Source organism: Schistosoma mansoni, chromosome 1 (assembly GCF_000237925.1).
Source record: "Schistosoma mansoni strain Puerto Rico chromosome 1, complete genome".
Lineage (NCBI taxonomy): Eukaryota > Metazoa > Platyhelminthes > Trematoda > Strigeidida > Schistosomatidae > Schistosoma > Schistosoma mansoni.
The window spans coordinates 14,693,509-14,713,871 of record NC_031495.1 but is presented as its reverse complement, the minus strand read 5'-3'; the positions used below and the strand labels follow the sequence as shown (position 1 = coordinate 14,713,871).

The 20,363-nt window shown below is 31.4% G+C and overlaps 2 protein-coding genes and 1 non-coding gene across 3 annotated transcripts in view; 2 read left to right on the top strand and 1 right to left on the bottom strand.

Annotated features, from left to right (window-relative positions):
• Positions 1-13,963, top strand: part of Smp_141180 (hypothetical protein) — a gene marked incomplete at both ends in the record, with an annotated part of 41,123 nt that extends 27,160 nt beyond the window's left edge. Inside the window, 2 exons of the mRNA XM_018793379.1 lie at positions 2,410-2,571; positions 13,893-13,963. Of these exons, the coding sequence (XP_018647897.1) occupies positions 2,410-2,571; positions 13,893-13,963 (233 nt within the window). The remainder of the gene's footprint in view (positions 1-2,409; positions 2,572-13,892) is intronic.
• Positions 5,404-5,470, bottom strand: Smp_tRNA_00852_Gln_TTG.1.1. Its single transcript has one exon. It is a non-coding gene (tRNA).
• Positions 13,964-19,621: 5,658 nt separating the features above from the next.
• On the top strand, positions 19,622-20,059 carry Smp_035120 (hypothetical protein; the record flags this gene model as incomplete). The annotated part of the gene is made up of 1 exon (XM_018793378.1): positions 19,622-20,059. One exon carries the CDS (start codon positions 19,622-19,624, stop codon positions 20,057-20,059), a length of 438 nt encoding a protein of 145 aa, XP_018647896.1.
• Between the last annotated feature and the right edge of the window lie 304 nt (positions 20,060-20,363).

The window sequence follows — 20,363 nt, the reverse complement described above, 5'->3', positions numbered from 1 at the left end:
GTTCAAAATTATAGTGATTGAGAAATGAGGAAGAAAGTAATGAAAATAAGAAAATAAAAATAAAAAAAGAATAAAAGAGATAAAAAGAGTATAGAATTATGATGATAATGATGTATAAAATAGCAATTAAAAGACCACATGACAGTCAATAAATATTAGGAAAACAGAAGAAGAGGAGCTTCAATTGACTTATGATTTCAACTATGAAAATACTGAAATCTCCACAAAACCCTTTCTGATTGTAATGATTATATTCTAAAAAAAATAAGTGGAGAACCTGTAAAGTCTTTGAAAATTGAAAGTGTTGTTATCGATGCATTGATTAAATTAAATAATTATATCATTTTCCTTTTTTATTTTAATAAATTAAGGTTGAAATTAATGAACTGTTGAAGTTTAAGTCAGAAGTCCTAATATATCCTCTTATATGATATGTGAGGATTGGAGAAACTAGGTATTCTAGACCTCATCTTCACTAGTTAGTTTTTTCATTTCTGTTTTCTAGAACCCGTATGAATTTTTTCTCTTTGAAGTATTTTATTTGAAAGTAGTCAGTTGATAGAACAGTGTATTCTCCGAAATATTATCATCCTATTTTAAGATGATTCATTGTTATCATTCTGATTGTATAGTTAGCCTAAATAAAGTATTTTGTTATGGTATACATGACGAGATGGTATTATTTAGACGATTACTGAAATTGAGAATGTGCTGAACAGCTGTTTCATCTTAGTATAATAATCCTCAGCAAATGTATATCCCCAATCCTATTTGGTATAGAACCCAAAACCATAAGTTTTTAAAGGGAGCGTTTAATGTCTAGCTTATTGAGCTGCTATCCAATGATTTATATGTCTAGATCAATTAATTCATGATATTATACAATTAAGTTGAGTTGATTAACAGTATTAGGGGGGGTTGGAGGCTGTAGAGCTTTCATTGTTTAAATCTAGTACATATCCACAAATGTGCATATACTAATAATAGTCATGTGCTCGTTAGTGACAAGCTCCAAGACGCAACTCCTGAAGTTTTAGTAGGAGGCAGTGACTAGTGGAGTACAATCATGACGAGTGTGTGAAAGTTATACATCACAGGGAATGTATAAGGGTGACACAGTGTCGTAAATCTATTAAAGTTGGACAATAACAGCGTTAAACGTCTGCTCTGGGGTTTAAAGGTTAAGCGTAGTAGCGCAAGACCGAAGGTGCTAGGTTTAATTTTCGTAGTTTTTCGTGGTTTTACAATTCTGAGTCTTATAGTAGAATGAAATAGTTATTCAACGCTTCTTAGTATTCATTGGTTGCTTAACTAAGAGTATTCAGTGATGTAAACAATAAAAATTCAACAATCTCCATAAAATCCGTATACTAGCCAAATTTTTGATGCTTACTCTCAGTCATTATCACCGCTACTATACTGTGTCAATTGCTTTACTATTCATTTTTTTACTTTCATTTCGTCGTACCAATATGCTATGGTAATGTAGGTAAATACATATTTATTCCAGGCTCTTAGCTGATCATGATTTATTGACTGAAGCACTACAAAATATGTTTCAACAAAATACATTTACAGCATTGATTAATGAATGCTTGTTTTCAGACGCAAAGTTTTCACATTAGTTCTATGTTGAATAGTTTTTTTTCGCAGCATAACTTGTACACATCATACATTACTGTAAAGGACTTGTATTCCACTAATTATGAGCATTTAAGTATACTTCATTCCTCCAGAATTTAGACAAGGAGAAAAATTTACTACCAATTGAGGAATTTCCTCATGATGATAAGTTGTAAACTTTTTTTCTATCGGGGAAAATGTGTTTACATTGTGCAATTGTGGTAACTGGTTAGTTAAATGTCAGACTGATATTTTGTTTTTCTTGGTTTTACTAATTAAAACAATCAACCATGGCGGCAGTTTTTTTAGTTCATCGATAACGGTTATATTTTATATACTATGGAGGAAAGTTGGTCAGTTTCAGTTAAAATTCAACAAATATACCTGTATATATTTTTAAGTTTCTTGTTGTTGACAGATTGATTTATAAACTTAGTACAATTTACCTCTCGATCTTGAATTCCAGCATTTCGTCATACATACCTTTTCGTCCATTCTTTTTAAACTATGATCGTAATGTTCAGTTTTCCTCACTATTGTTGTCACTACATTATTTTCGATTGGATTATTATTCATCTCGTTATGCTAACCTTGTGTTAAACATAATTCGATGTGAGAACTTGAGCTAATGTACATCTGTTCTAGGCTCTAGGTTGATGATGAACAAAGGAAAGGCACTCAGTCACCTATTATTATTTGTTTATAACTTACTTTTGTGTAATTGTACGATTTAGATATAATTCTTCAGTTTTCATTATTTTTTTTATTTTGTGTTATGAATTTTAGAATATTTCGCTTTACAATTTACTGATGAAGTGGAAGAAGACGAACTGAAGAAAGAGAAGAAAAATGGCTTTGATATATTATATCTAATTTATAATATACATCCTGATAACACAAAGGTTATTGAAGCATTACTAAAACCAATCACATCACTAATGAAATATGGTAAGAAAGATTTTAAACTTCTCATAGAGTTTCATTTAGTGAAAAGATTATTGTTTCCAGTAGTTAGTAGAATATCGTTAGATTTATGCTCTGTTCAATTTTTTTGTTGAGATATTTTACATTTAAGGTGGAAGAAGTTAAAAATAAAATATTGGCCTTTGGTTGTAGTTTTTTTATTACTAACCATTATCATCTGAAATGTGCTTAAAAACTATGGAATATGGAACATTATTGTCAAAGGCAATCTGTAATTCTTTTTGAAAGTGAAACGCACCAGATATTCTTGCACTATCGCTTAATATGTTCAGAACATAAGATTTCTTCAACATAATCACGGAACAGAACTATTCCTTTCATGTGTTCCATGTTGACAATAGTCTTTAAGTAAGAGATCAATCCTTAACTATTAGTTTAGATTATTCTGGGTGTTGTAAGCCTCTCCGTTCAGACACTATTTACCATGGCTTAAGATGATCTTTACGTGATTTATATCTTGGAATATTTCATTCCTATTTTAGTAAACAAAGCTACGTGTTTTTATGTTGTCTATTTTAATAGTACACTATTTTTATTGATTTTCACCGAGCTACTACAAAGTGTGATAAGTTTGCCTGATACAGTTTTGTGCTTTATATTATGCCCAGTTGATACATCACTAAATATACATTTAAACAGAATATTTTGTAACTGAGACATCAAGTATAAATTATTAGTATGGACTGTTAACATTTGTGCATTCTCGTAAACAATTTTTGTTTTGATAAAATTTTTATTATGCACTCTCAACAGTACTGAGAAAGAATACACTTTTTCTAATACATATCATGAAAATATATACTGGTTGTAGTAGTACACATTAACATGTGTATGTATATGCATAAGTACATCAATAAATTCGGGAATAAACAAATTATTTATAATTTTAAAAGAAAGTTTGTTAGGCGTTTGAAAAAGAAAAAAAAGAAAAACAAGAAACTTATCAATTCTAAGTTGATGATTCTAAACTATATTAGTCATGGCAATAATCACTGTGAGGTTAATCAGTTCCCTATCTTAATAGGTTAGACCAGTAGAAAAATCATTTTGAATAAAAAAATTAAGGTCATGAAGCTTGGTATAAGAGAAAAAGCAAGGTTGATCACTTAATACGTTTGAATAGAAAATTTGTAATGATACAAATGATTAGTATATATAAACATCTGTCAAAATTTGAACTAATAATATGACAGAAATTGAGCTTCAAGTATATAAAAGACATTAGATGCCAAAAGTATATTTGAAACAATCTCAGAGATTAAGGTCTATATAATCTAAACGTTTCATTTGGCAAACTGGTATGAGCTTCTTCAGTCAATTAATCAAAATCACAAATATATAATTGGTACTCACGACGTGAGGATTAATGAGGTTATTTGAAATCATAAAAGAATTGGATTGTTTTTATAAGGAAATAGTTAACGTATGTATGATTCAGTCTTCTTAATTGATGCGATGTGTAACCAAATGTTCTAAAATGAAAGGATATTAGAAGACAGAACAACTGGGCAACTATGAGTTACTTTTCTATTGATAAGTGATAAACATACACAAATAAATATTTAATACGATAATAAACATGATTAAGTTTTGTCAAATATAAATGAATGTAGGATGATGGATTTGTAGGACACTCGCCAGTGTACGGTTTTGGGGATTTACTATTAAGGTTAATATACTACTGATCATGTTTAAAGCGTTGTGTGTTTCTTAGAGAATAAAGATCTGAAGTTTAACTACGAAAACTAACTTAAAGCATACTTTGCCAGTTAAAGATAGTTACTATAACACTAAATACTTAAGTCAAATAACAAGGAGGGAGAAAAAATAAGTATCTGCACTGATAATCCATACAAAAATAATGAGATAATGGTGAAGATTGATATTGCAGGCGGATGTTTTTGATGTTGTTGTGTTTCTCTAAGCTAATTTGAAGAGTTATTATCGTTCTGAACAACGACATCAACGTTTACTTCATCATCATTGTTTTAAGTTTCTATTCACATACAGTGTTAGTTACATTGATGTTTTGAACATCAACTCGAAGGTGCAGGTACGTCCAGCTGACGAGTCCCAAATAGGACGAAACGCTCGTCAAACTGGATTCCACTGCTACCCACTATCCATCTTTGCTTATAATGCTTGTGAATTAAGGCAATATCGAGTTAATACGCACAGTATGCACATATGTCAATTAGAGACTGACCAGTTGCAATCCTAAATGAGAAGATTCAAGCAAACAGTACTAAGTGACTACAAATAATAAGTTTCTCGATAAAATGAAATCTATACATGTTTGAAAGTTACATAACTGAAATGATGCTAATAATGATAGTAAGCATATATTTTTTTCAAAACGATCGCATCATAAACATCTGTGAAATTACATCTTTCAAGTAAGTGATTATGATGTGATAAGGTTTAAAGTCATAAATTTAATGAAACATGTATTTCTCAGTGATTTATCTAAAGATAACTCAGGTAGATTTATGAATTAGAAATCCAGTTTTTACATCGATTATCTACAAGTCATATTCTTTTACATAGTTGAACAAAGTGTACTACTAAATTCACTTAGTATTGTTTGTTTGAATCTTCCCATCGATGTTAAGGGCTGCAACTGGTCAGTCTCTAATTGACATATGTGCATACTGTGCGTATTTCCTCGATATAACCTTACTTCACAAGCATTATAAGCAAAGATGGATAGTAGCTAGCAGTGGAATCCAGTTTGACGAGCGTTTCGTCCTATTTGGGACTCGTCAGCTGGACGTACCTGCATCTCAGAGTTGATGTTCACTCTGGGACTTGAACCCAGTATCTTTCGCTTCAAACGCCATCGCGTTATCCACTCGGCCACTGAGTCCTGATAGTCACTTGCTTGTGCGATGGGGTGAAGTTTAAATTCATTTAGTATTGTTTGTTTGAATCTTCACAAAGTGTACTGCTATAAATATATATTACTACCAGAAAACTCGTTTAAGCGATACATTATAAAGAAAAAAATGCAAAAGTCAATCATGATATGAAATTTTAGTTGTCTGCCCTTATCATTTCAATAGAATAACAAAATAAGTAAATATTTCAATGTTTAAAGTAGGTCAAATTTTGGAAAGGTAGGCATGAAATACTATACAGTAGTACACTGAAGACAAAAAGTTGTCTTACCAAGCCAATTTTAAATACGAAAATAATAAACAAGGGATATGTGTCAAAAACTGAAGGGAATAATAACATTAAAATTTGGTAAAGTTGTATACTGAAATTTTCTTGAGCATGAAAATGGATAACATTTGTATATAATTTGTTCAAATACAATAATTATGGTTGTCTACTTGAATGTCTATAATTCTTGTTATATGTTAAAGTAAAGTTCACACCCTGTAAAAGTTTAAGTTTTACCCACCATATACACACTGTCAGTCAATCTAATCAAATAAAGTTTTGTATCATCTTTTATCAGTTACATAGGTTTTCCCTAAATAAATATGTGCCATTGACAACACGAAATAAGCAATATTTTATTTTATCAACTACTATTAGTCTACTAGAAAACAACAAAGATTAGCTGGATCAAATGTCATGAGTGGGATGTAAATGGAAAGATTATTTATATTTCTTGTTCTAATTTCTACAATGGAAACTGTTTTATAATCTACAGTTTAACCATTTGTTAACGATATCAATTTCCATTTCCTCAAAATAAATATTTAAAATTTTAATATTTTGTTATATAATACTATTGTGCGAAGTTACAAAGTATATACATGATACATACACAGAGCCTTTGAGTGTACATTCGCGTGTTCCGGTGTGCCCTGCAATACTCAATGTCTGTTGACCGGATACCATCAGCAACAGACTGCTGTGGGAAAAAACCGGATCCCGTCTGAAGAGGAAATTAGGAAAAGACGTTAGAGGTGGATAGAACATATGTTACGGAAATCACTAAACGGCATCATGAAGCAAGCGTTAACTTGGAATCCTGAAGGAAAGTGAAAAAAAGGAAGACAAAAGAACATACTGCGTCGAAAATTGGAAGCGTACATCAATAGGATGAATGTCAACTGGGAACAACTGTAAAGGATTGGCATGACAGAGCTGGATGAAAAATGCTGGTGAACAGCCTATGCTCCTCCACGAAGGGTAACAGGAGTAAGTAAGTAAGTAGTAAGCGTATTCTGCAATCTAAACTGTCTTCTCGATTGGCCTGTAAGTGTTCTGTCAACACCATGCTTTCAATCCGCCGAAACTCTTCACTCTGTTCGAAAATTGTGACAACTTCGACACCACGTTCCGCTACAGTCTGCTTACAAACATCCTTGTGAGCGGCGTCCAGTACACTATGTTAAATATTATCATGTATATATTTGTCCATTTCATATATTCAGATTTTTGTTTGTAGGTCAATGTTTGAAAACTATCAACATATTGTTTTTTATTCAACAGATTTTGTAACATCCATGAAATGTACAAGTTTAAAATTACTGTTAGCATCAATTATGAGAAATAAAGACGAAGAACCGGTATCTTGTCTAGTGATTCTAACTTGATCAATGTTTTGTTTTCGATTGAAGTGCTTATATTTAGTTTGCATTCTATAACAGCAAAAGAAAGTTGACCAAACTAGTTTTATTTATATCCCCATGATTGGTAATAAGTGGTGATTGTATTGTCTAGTTGAAAGCATTTTTCTTCTGATTTTTTGTAGACATTTTTTCTTAGAAAAAAGTTCCAACTGGTAATGTAGATATTTTAAAATGGAATGCCTAGATATCATAGGGGATTACATTTTGCGTCATTTGCTTTTACAGTAACTAACGAAGGGGATAATATTCGTATGAAGGCGATAATAGATTTATAGCTGTAATAAATTGTTTATTGTTAAAATCCGTGTATGATTAAGTGAGGTTCGTTTTGATTGTGTAATTGCTTTTTACCAATAAGTATAAACTATACATTTCATCATGTATACACGTACTGGCAAATCTGAATCTGGTCATTTGTACATGCATAACTTGTATTGATTCATTTATACAAACTATTCAAATATACATTTTTCAGGTTAATGTGAAAATTATGTGCTTTTACAGTTCATTAACTATGATTTTATTTCTATTACTCTCTATAGTACTATTAGTGTAAACTTAGTGTATTACTGATAAAAAAAATGAAAAAAAGAAAAACACAAAACAACTTATTTTAAGTGATTCAGCCAACAAATGGTATTCATTTGAACATATTTATCATCACTAACTGATAAAAAAAGGGGAACTGTTAAAATCTGCAAATAATGACATAGCGATTTTTGAGATGGTGGAGAAAATTTGTAGCTCAGCTGGGTGATTTTGATGTAGGTTTGTTCTCTGAGCGGGATGGTTTGGTCGTGGAGCTTCCATCATCCTTCTGAAAGGCATCATCAGCACAAACTTCGGGTAGAAGTGAAGTGTTTGAATTTCTCCACATGTGATTTACTTCACTTCTACCCGAAGTTTGTGCTGATGATGCCTTTCAGAAGGACGATGAAAGCTCCACGACCAAATCATCCCGCTCAGAGAACAACCTACATCGAAATAGCGAATTTTCCTAGTTGAAGATAGCACATTGTTATGTGATCAGTTTTACATGTATCGGTCGAAATCAGGGTCTTAAGATTAAGCGAAAAGTACAACACAATTAGCCAGCTACGTCTATTTTTATCGGTTTGATTATCTGACTTATATCAATTTATCAATTATATATGGCTACTGATTGTCTTCCTGTTTGCTTTTCGACTTTGTTACTTGCACAGATCTCTAGTTCTCACCTAACTGATAATGATCATTAACAACCTGATCAAAGTTAAAGTAGGTAAATGATAAAAAATCATCAAAAGACGATCTAAAATAATAACTTCAGCTTATAGTTGTCATTGCCTACGAGATAACAGATCAGATGGTGGAAGATTATATACGCACAATCAAACATGTGTTCTTTTTCTATTTGATTTTATTTTCGAAAAACACAGCATTGATCATTACAAAACTTAAAGCGGCGAGACTAAACTACATGGACGACCTTTGAACGAATCTTAAATGACCTTGAGAACTATTAGCCAATCAGAAGACAGTTAGTATACAGTAAAAATATATTATACAAAACTCAAAAATTAAAGGGGATACTGTTCTTTCACATGACTCAAAAACTTATCAAGGTTAGATATAGGTTCAGGAGTTCTAAAATCATAGTGCATCCGGTACAGGAACTCATCCATGTGGCTCCATAGTAGTCGACCTCTGGAACCATGATAAGGTTTCAAAAATTCTTTCAGCCTCGACGACATAGCTTCAATGTTGTTGGTATGTTGGTATGGTTTTGGGTTTAGGGTTAGAGTTAAGGTTTAGGGTTATGGTTTAGGGTTAAGGATGAGACTATAAATTATGGACGACCTTTGAGCGACGCTAGGGTGACTCTGAGAGTGTCAACATAATAACTAAGACTAAATAAGGTTATAAACCTGTGTGAAGAATTCAAATTATGATTTACAGCTCATGGTTAAGGTTAGGAATTATACTTAGGGTTTTCATCACGAACTGACATCAGCTATAATGCTGAAACTCTATTTATCCAAATGGATGATTGAATTTCGCGCCAAAATCTTATGATCACTCCTCTTGTAGACGCTGAATTATCACGTCTTCTCTAAAATCCGTTGTATACCGACCGTACGTAAGCATCAGGTACCGAACTTGGCGCTGTGACCTTGAAAACCCGCGAAAGCTTCTGATTGGCTCGTCCACATAGTTTAGTCTCTCCCTTAAAGCTCTTAATCTTGAAAGTGTTTTCTTCAGTAGTGGATTATTTAGTCCTCAAGGTTTTATTGTCTTTCTAGCCTACATTATTGGTACATGATTCTTCTTGAATTATTTACCGATGATATTGTCTAGGAAAATAATGAAAGCTTCATAATTAAACCGCTCATATTGGAGAACAAGGTGCCTTTAAAAGTTGATCATTGTAAATTGTTTTATGTTATTTTATTTTTTAAAAATACGCGGCATCTAAGTAACCTGTAGGTAATAAAATAATTACAATTAAAGGTGATTCAGAGCTGTAAATTTAATTTAGATTAGATTGAATATTCATAAATGTTAAGTAACCCAAAGATAATCAATTGCAGTAAATATTATTTGTTCAGATTGTCTTTTTCGTATATAAATTATGATAAGTACAATTCATATCGAAGTTTCTAAGTACCTTATGGTTACAAAGAAAATTATTATCATTCTATGGACTGGATTATTCCTTTGTTGATATTCAGAACAGTTAAGTTAAAATTATAGACTAGTTGGTCTCTAAACTTAGTAGCCCAGTGAATTAAGGCGAAAGGTATCAGGTTTAGGTTACAGTGTGAATAGCAACACTGGGATGAAAATAAGTTCAACTGATTAAACTTTACACGGGACGAAATGAACGTCTCGAATTCCTGTACTATTCACAGTTTATCTATTCTAAAAGGTAAAGTACCAACTATCCACTCTTGACCAGTCACGTCAACAAAGTATGGACTTCGAGCTAGATTTCATGAAGGTGATATTATTATGGTGAACGAGAACACCAGTGCAGATAATCAAACAAACTTCAGTACAACGTTACAGAAACTCTTAATAAAATCTGAGAACCATACAGTAAATGCTTCGTTTGCAAAATGTCAATCAGTCGTCTCAGACTTGACTGTTCCTTCGTTTCCGCACCAACCACTCTCTCTTCTCGTTCTCTTCTCTTCGAACTTCTTAACCTGTCGCCAGGCATAAAACTTATATTTATCGACATTAGTGGCACACACCACACTATCAATTGTAGAACTTTCAAGAATCGTTCAATTTTAAATATTTTTTTGTTCAACTTAGCAATTGGTCAGCAGCGCCCATTGATTATTTTTTACACAACCTCTTATGGAACATGAGTGAAGAATTAGTTAAATACTCCTTAGTTGTCAATAATTCTTCAAATAATGTGAGTGTAGGATAAAAACTATACCAAAAATGAATACATTCGCAACAAATTATTTGACTAAAGTATCAAGTTAGCGTTATCATCAATATTGTTAATACTACTGCTATTACTTTGGTGACTTTAATCATCATTAAAGTCTTGAGGGAATTCTCGGAGTTCTAGTGAGAAGCTGTGACCAGTGGAGTCAGTCCATGTCAGGTAGAGACAGGCATCTACCTCTGTACAATGGAAGATGGTCGCGCAATTTCGTGGATTGGTTGAGGTTAGACATCAGCACCACTGGATGCCAGCTCAGTGGTCTAGAGGTTGAGCGTTCACGCGTGAGACCGGAGGTCCTGGGTTCGAATCTCGCGAGTGGGGTCGTAGATGCCCACTGTCGAGGAGTCCCGTAATAGGACGAAACGCTAGTCCAGTGCATCCAGATCTTTAATGGTGGTCTAACATCAATCGATTCATGATCTCATTCAAAAACTTAATGATCTCTACAACCCCATACTGATAATTATTATTAGTTGCAGCTTTTGTTTTTAAAAAGTAACAAAACATTTTCAAATTTAACATAGTTAAACATAGTTGTAAGTGAGTACAATGATCGTGAATATCGACCAGCAGTAAGTCATTAAGATAAAAGTACAACACAATATGCTGAACATATGCATGATAACAAGAAAAAATACAGAAAAATGAAAAGAAAATCCAACATGACTTTAATGAAATGATTTTGGTTTTCTTTTAGTAGATTTTTGTTTAGATTTTAATAATGTTTGATTTAGATTTTTGAATTTGTGTTTCTTTTTTCAATACTGTGTACTAACAAACGGTAGATTATTATTACTTCCAGTCAATATTTGTTTGCTATTCGGATCAGTAATCATAGCGTTTTGTTCAATGTCTAATTGCTTAACTTTAAGGCGGTTATAATTAGAAGAGGTTTTGTGGAGATTTTAGTATTTTTCAAAGTTGAAACCATGAGTCAATTGATGGTCTGGCTTCAATTGACTCATAGTTTCAGCGGTTATAATTTTTATTTTTAAAATAAAATTGTGAAGATACCAACGTTTCAGTCATTGTTCATCATTAATATGATTCGAAAATAAATCAATTAGATTATAACTGATGAAAGCCAGTAATAGATAACAGAATTAGAAAGTTACTACTGAAACAAAAATAATTAACACTGCCTCTTAATCATTTAGTACAAATGAGTGATACAATAGCTTTTATAAATACTGTATAATTACTAGAATGAGAACAGCATTATCAAAATAAAAGGAAAGAAAGTTCAATTTCTGGTCATATATGGTTGGTATTAAAATTTAATGTATTCGATTAATGGTAAAACTACACTTTACATTGTCAATCAGTATCGGTTATTAATTGTCAATCAATCGCTTTTAGACAGTGTTAAATGAATACTTCCTTACGCCTGTTACCCCTCGTCGAGGAGCATAGTCCGCTCACCAGCATTCTGCATGCAACCTTATCCTGAGCAATCTTTTCCAGTTGTTATTCATTTTTTTCATGTTTGCTTCGTAATGTGTTCTTTGTCCTTCCTATTTTTTGCTTCCCTTCCGGATTCCAAGTTAGGGATGATGATTTAGTGATTTCCTAAATGTATGTCCGATCCACTTCCAATGTCTTTCCCTAATTTCTTCTTCAGCTAGAAGCTGGTTTGTCCTCTCCCATAAAAGGCTGTTGCTCATGGTATCTGGCCAGTGAATGTTGATTAGTTGAATAATATTACTCAGTTTGGTATTGTTTGTTTTATTGTTTATGAGTTATATAAAATTAAAAATAGATTACTTTGTATTGCATCAGTTTATATCGCCTACAGATATAAATAAATTAAGTTGATTTTCAACAATTTGAAAAAAAATTTATTTAATCATACAGTGTCATAATGAATTCGAATAGTTTGATGTTTCAATGGGAGTTTCCATTGAAGTAACAGCTGTTTAATCATATGACATACTCAGAAAGTAGACAAACAGCTGCTTTAATCTCATATTTTCTCTCATTACTTTGTCGCATCATTTTTCAGATCGATAATGATAGTGTATAGAGAAAAAAGAATCATGATGAAAATAACTAAATCACATTTTTATAGCTTGGATTTTATGTAATGGATTATATAACAAAACAAGTAAACAGTTAACTTATATCTCCTTCATCATTTATGGTTCTGGGTGTTTTTTTGTTATCAAAAAATGAAATTCAAAAAAAACTTCGTTTTCATGAAAGAAAGAAAGTGGGGAACCAATTTAAATGACCCTATGAAAGTATATCAAAGATTGACAGTGCAAATTATATGAAGATATGTGAAAACTCATTTCAAATATAAATTCGTCGTGAAGTGAAAATAGTAAACTGAATCACAATCTGAAGGTTCTTTGTTGAAACATAGATCCATTCTACTGTGGAGTTACTAAATAAAAGAAAACATTTGTAAACTGATTTAAGATAGTCATTGTGTTGATATGTCATAGAAACTACTCTCAAACTATCCAAATCACATAATAAAACATCTACATAAATACCTAATATGAGTCTAGAAATATGTTTAAGATAACGTTTTTGATTCTTTTGAAATGAGCTGTTCATAGATGATATGGACTATCATCATATATTTTCTTATTATATAATTGGAAAATCTAGTTCTGTAGCGTACATTGGAATAATTTAAAGTTAAACAACTAATAGTTTATGAGAAAAGATGGATAGTGGCTAGCAGTGGAATCCAGTTTGACGCATGTTTCGTCCTATTTTGGATTCGTCAGCTTGGTGTACCTGCATCTCAGCGCTGATGTTCACCCTGGGACTCGAACCCAGTACCTTTCCCTTCAAGCGCTATCCACTCAGCTACTGAGTCCTTTATCCTTTTTTTGCAAAACATTACTTATTTAAATATTTAAAATAACCTTTAACCTTTATTATTGTTAGATGAATTTAAACAAATTGTGTAAAAGTTTAATCTGTATACTTAATTTCTGTTATGTTATTTTTTAAAATGAAATTTCCTGATTTCAATGTGTGTGTGCTTTATAGTTTTATTTGTGTAATAATTTGTATATATAGTTGAAATCATGAGTCAATTGAAAAAAGACCACCGTAGAAAACCTGTAAGCACTGGACGGCCATTTCGTCCTATTATGGGACTTTTCAGTAGTGTTCATCCACGATAATTTGTAATTGTATTATTTACACTAGTTTATTTAAGTAGTTTTGTTAACAAATTGAATTTATTTTATATTGACTCATAGTTTTCCTTTTTTCTTATTATTTCATGACAGAGTCTTATAGACAATGCAAAGAATCTACTAAAGAGAGTAGAAAACTTGAATGCATGAAAACAGAACTTTAATTATCTCTATTACAGTAATATTATTATGAATCATACGAATAAATCTATTTGTGTAGTAATTAAAACATACTTTTTTGATATTGTCATGCTTTTTAATTACAATGTTAGTGTCATTGTCTCCAATAAATAAACGCAATATATTCGGTTATGTTACAAACGATTACCATCCATGAAGTTTATTAGAATCCCATATAAAGACTAATTACTACAATCATGAGTCTTGATGATCGAATGAATGAAAACTATGTACCATCATAACTTGTAGTTTGAAGATTTATTCCTTTTCAATAGTTTTTTCTTTATTGTATTGAAAATCAAAAAGAATCTTTAAAGTTAAACAACCCCCTCATTTACGTGTAGTACAATTATCATGAAAGTATGTTTTATGATAAATCAATAATTCATAACTAATTAATGAAAATAAATGAATTTCATTTTTTTCTAAACGTAATGAAAAAACATTGTACAATGAACATAGAAATTCAATTTCAAAGTTTATGAATAAACTTAAAATATTGAATACTGAACTTGATTTCATAACAGGTGAAAATGAATGGTTGACTATGATAAAATCATTGTCGGTTGGACAATTTTATCATGTTACATTCTAGTTTCCCTTTAACTTTCTAGGAATGTTTAACGTTTTAAAGTAAGAAAATAAAACTTTCAACATTAATTTATTCAGCACTCGAAATCAATAAACCTTGAATAGAATTAAACTCTCTGAATATTACACTATAGTACTTTGAAGATGTTGGATTTACTTTGAATTTATTCCCTGAGGTTTTATAAATACATTCTTCTTCTTGAATGTCTTACATCATCAACTTGGCGCCCATATATTATGAAACTATTCGATCAAATTTAAACGAAAGTTTTTATATACTGTTAACTTCCATATAACATGGAAAAAAAGTATTTCCTTATTTTAGAAGAAAAAATGAGTCAAAAGGATGAAATGAAAGACCGTTTTAAACATTTATGAATGATGAACCTTATTTGTGTTTATTATTAAAAAAACTATCTATTCTATATTGGTATAATTTTAATACAATTTGATTGATGACTTCTATTGAAATATATTTAGACTAGGCATTCAAGACAATACCAGTTATTCTATAATTATGAACTGATAGTTGTAATCAGTGTCATTTTCAAAAATGGAATTCTGTTTTGCACTAAGAAAAAAATCACCAATTGCTGATCTGTAAAATATTTATGACAGGAGAAGAAATCAATACTTCCCCTGTCTACAATTTCATATAGCTTGATAGAACTAGACTATATTAGAACTGTATTATATGTATTATTGTGCATGTACATTATTAAAATAACATGTAAGGGAAAAATCTAAATGGATATTAATATAAAACTTGCGAATCAGTGTGAAACTTCTAGGTTGGTGTTTTTTCTTTTACCATCCAAATTAAGATTTTCTATACCATAGATGTTGTTAAATTGAATGATATCAACGAGTTTTTCATATCTACTTAAGTTTAAGAATAGTGAAAAGAATCTTGTAACCGAATTAAAATATTATATTTTTGTGGATTTATTCAACAGACTTCTGTTAGTGAATTCGTGGCACATGCTTTATATAGTTTTAACTGTAGTTCTGTTGCATTCAGGGGCTAAATATTAGAAAAGTGTGATTAGTTTTTCATGATTATATATATCATATGAAAACTTAATGTCAGTGATTTAGTCACCATTCACTGTGCAAAAGCACATTTAACAGCGATTTTTTAATCAGTATCAAATAAGAACGTTTACTAATTTAATGTAAGGCCCAGGGAACGAATACTTTTTATTTTGTTTATGTCAAAAGTTCGATTTGTTCTCTTTTATTGAGGACTTTGTGAAAGAGTGCATATAATATTTATTTAGATAATATAAATTAACTCCGCCTGCAGCTCTTTTAGAGTTACTGCCGGTCCCAAGCCCGGGTACAGGAGGAGGGTTGGGCATAGGGTTAGCGAACCCATCCTGTAGAAAAACTAACTCGCTAAAAGAACGCTAACCAGAAAAAATAGTTCAGACCATTTAAACTCTGCTCTGGGAGTTGAAGGAATAAGCAGATATGAAAAAGATGAATAACAACTGGAAAGAACTGGAAAAGATTGCCCAGGACAGAGTTGGGTGGAGAATGCTGGTGGGCGACCTATGCTCCTCCACGAGGGGTAACAGGTGTTAGTAAGTAAAGTAAGTAAGTAAGATAATATAAATTGGTTGTCAGTAATAATCTACGTGATAAATTCTGTGTTGATATCTCAAAATCAGGCTAGGATCAATTAACAGGAATGAGGCAGTTATTTGATTTAACTTCAAGTACATGCATCGAAAGTTTCAGCAAGTATTTTTAATTGAAATATCATATGAGCATTATGTTGTTTTACAAGGTTAAATCATCAACCATGTCTAATCAAACGATCAATGTTCAAAGTTATGTTAAAGAAATAATGGTAAGTAGTGGTAGACGAAGTCAGGAGCACAGCAAGTAAACAGAAATGATGATGAGCATTACGAACTAGGAATCGGTTTATTCCAAGAACTGGTAATAACGGTCTTATTAATGAAGGGGTATAACATTCGAGTGAACAGTTTATCTGACGAAATATAATCTTTTCTTTGGTTTTGTAAAATTTAATTTATTCAATTTAAACTTAGTTATTGATGAAGAAACTTTTCAAGATTGAGAGAGAGAGTTACTTTATGTAGCAATACTTTGTGTTTTCTTACTGTTTATTTTTTATTTATTTAAACACATAAACATTGGTACAAGGAGGCACCAAATATGTATGCGCCACACAAATAATTTGATTTATAATTTCTTTTTCAGCTAGCTGTAAAGAGCATCTTTCATGTGTCATATGCTAATGAAATAAAAAACGACTTGAAAATACAATTATTTTATGGTTTGTAGTCGAAAGGAATACTACAGAATTGTTTCATCTTCTTTCATTTGACATCATCGAACCCTTCAAGACATGTTACGTATGCTTATACACCGATTACCACGACGCGCAAAGCTGACTAGTGTTGGAGATGGTTGGAAGAAAGAAGGAGGTGGCCAAATAGAAACGTGGCATCAGTCCTTGAAGTCACTAATTTCTAGTCTGAGTTATGTTGGTAGATGTAGACTACTTGGTTGGGGTCCGTGTGACTGTCGTAACCAATGGTTGGAGACTCCTGATGACATGTTTCGGAATCCGTCACAATGGCTTAGGTGTATACGCTCTTCGTTTTTTCCTTAACTTGGAGATTAAAATTGCTTTATATGTTTCTTTCTACGAACTAATTCTTTCTTCCTGTATCATATCCTTATATGACATCTTTCTTTTATATATTAGTACCATTGAAGTAACTACTTCTATGAATTTGGTATTCATTTTGTTGTGCTAATGAGGTGTGGTAACTTGGATAGATGGATGTATGTGCCTGGTCCTACTTTGTAACTGACTAATTGACCTTCTAGACAATATGACTTAATAGAACCAAAATAATAAGGAACTCTCATTGACAGTTCAAGAAATAAGCTAAAATTGAAGCTTTGACATCATATAAAGAAACTATTTTGAAACAAGTAACAGCAACAATGACTGCAACTGAGTTTAAGATAATTTTAATAGGGATTTATTTGCTCTTTTAAACTAATCCATTATTTTAATAGTCAGGCTTGGTTAAATGTTCTAGATTATTGTGAGTTACCGGAAGTTATTAAAATTTACAAACGTATTGAATGAAAAGTATTTCATGTATCATCAATAATTTTACATATTTATTAAGTGATGTTCGTACTGAATTATGATTTATTTCAAACCATTGAACAATTCAATGTCAGCAGAAAGGATTTTGTGGAGATTTTAGTAATATTTTTCTATAGTTGAATTCATGAGTCAGTTGAAGCTAGACCACCGTGGAAAAACTGGAAGCACTGGACGGCTGTTTCATCCTATTGTGGGACTCTTTAGTAGTGCGCATCCACGATCCTACCTCTCGAGATTCGAACCAAGGACCTACCAGTCCTACCAGAGCACTTGAAGCCAGTCACGAGTGAGCCGGCTTAGTGATCTACAGGTTAAGCGCTCGAGCGCGAAAGTGATAGGTCCTGGGTCCGAATCTCGAGAGGTGGGATCGTTGGTGCGCACTGCTGGAGAGTCCCACAGTGGGACGAAGCGACCATCCAGTGCTTTCAGGTTTTCCATGGAGGTTTAGCTTTAACTGACTCATTATCTCAACTATTAAAATTGCTATAATATCCACAAAAATCCCTTCTGATAATAAAGTGAGTTAAATACAACAAAATCCAATTACTTTATGACTTAACTAGTTACTATTAAGTACTACCAAAAATAGAATCTAACGAAAACATCCACCTTTGAATGTGAAATTACTTTATCTTTACTACCCAGCTGTCAGTCACCATTAAATAGTACCAAATTAAAAGCTTAGTCTGCAAAAGATTCAGAACTGAGATAAGTCTAAATAAAACAATGAAAAAAACTATTCTTAATTGAAACGAAAACGATAAATTTTTCACCATGTGTGTAAGTATTTAGTCTAAACTGGTATGACTTCGCATTATTTTTAATAAAGAATATTTGCATGTAATTATATTGAGACTGATTAGCAAGTTTATTTACTGCTTATTATCTTTTGACATTGATTCATTTAAGTATTTAAAAGATGAGTTATGACATGATGAAATAGATTAGAATTTTTATTTTTAAACATTATGAATATCACCGTTCCGACAGGGTATGTTCAAACGAACGACAGTTTTGTAACTTAGAACTTCTGATGTACAATGGGCCATGATCTAGTTCTGTCAGTTTTATCGTTCACAGTTTTGTCATTCTCAATAAACTCAACTGAATTTTAGTTACCATGAAATTAGTTAATAGGTCAATCAATATATATCGTTATTCACTAATTTTTCAATAATTTAATTAGAACAGCGAAATGGTAATGTTCATCATTTCATAATTGCTGTTGTTGTTTTATTAAAAACCTACATGAAGTATCATTACATAATAATAATAATAATAATAACAATAATAATAATAATAATCATACATCGTATGAATATTTTACATTTACACTGTAATCTCATGTATCTACTGAAAATTGTACTAAATAGCACAATATCATCTTGTCAGTAGTCAAGGGATAAATAGGGAGAAAATAATCTATGTCATTGTGAATTTATATATACATATTATCTGAGTGAAAGCAAGACACATCAGGTCGAATGTAGTTTGTTATTGTTTTTGTTTTTTTTCTCTCTAACTAATCCAATGTACATATATATGTAAATAAGCCTATAGGAGATGAAAGTGTAAAACACACAACAGTAATCATAACAACATTAACAGACATGTAGTACGAAAAAAAAATGGACCAGTAATCAAATAGCTAATTTAACCGAATTTATTTACATTTTTTTGTAGCTTGTATCTATATAAATATGATTCATAGCGCCTATGACTACTTTACAATAATGCAATAAATACAGTTTACTTATGACTGTAATTTCAACCCATTTCAACATAACAACTTTCCTCAATATCAAAGTTATTAAACGAATTCTTATTTACAAATTAAATACACGTTTTTTAAATGAATTTTTGAAGATAAACTAGTTTTTTTTGTAAAAAAATGTCGATTACAGATAATAATTCGACTACATCTGAAGGAAAACGTATAGTAGCAGCTAAAATTGCCGGCGCTGTTTCAAGTGGAGGTAGTCCAGCACGAGTTATTAATGCATTTATTCAAGTAAAAGATTATCAAGGATTAGATAAATATTTAAGTAAACATAAAGTTCCAACTGATATATTAACTGCATCATTACAAAGTGCATGTATGCGATCGGATAGTGAAGCTGTTGGTACATTTGCAAAACATGGTGGTAATGTTAATCATACTGATCAATTTGGAACTACTTTATTACATTTTGCTATGCGTGGTGGTGGTGATGAAAATGTTATTAAAGCATTAGTTGCACATGGATTAGAATATCATTCATGGAGATCTGCAGGAATGCCTTTATTGCATTGGTCTTGTAGTACTGGATTAATCAATTTGGTTGAGTAAGTAAATCGTTATGATAAGTATTTTTATTCGGATAAAAACTATGCGCTTAATAAACATATTTAATTTTATGTATGTGTAGTTATACCATTTCAAACATTTCACAATTTCTTTAATTTTTTTAAACTTGATCTGTTCTTAATAAGTTGTAAGTTTGCATCTCTGTCTGCTAGAACATTACAAATATCTTACGAATAGTAAGAATGTTTTCAGGTTGTTGTATAAGTAACTAACTAAGATGTTGGTAAGTTCATGGAACCTATTAAACTTGCCGAATGCTTAGACCGATATTATACTAAAATTATTC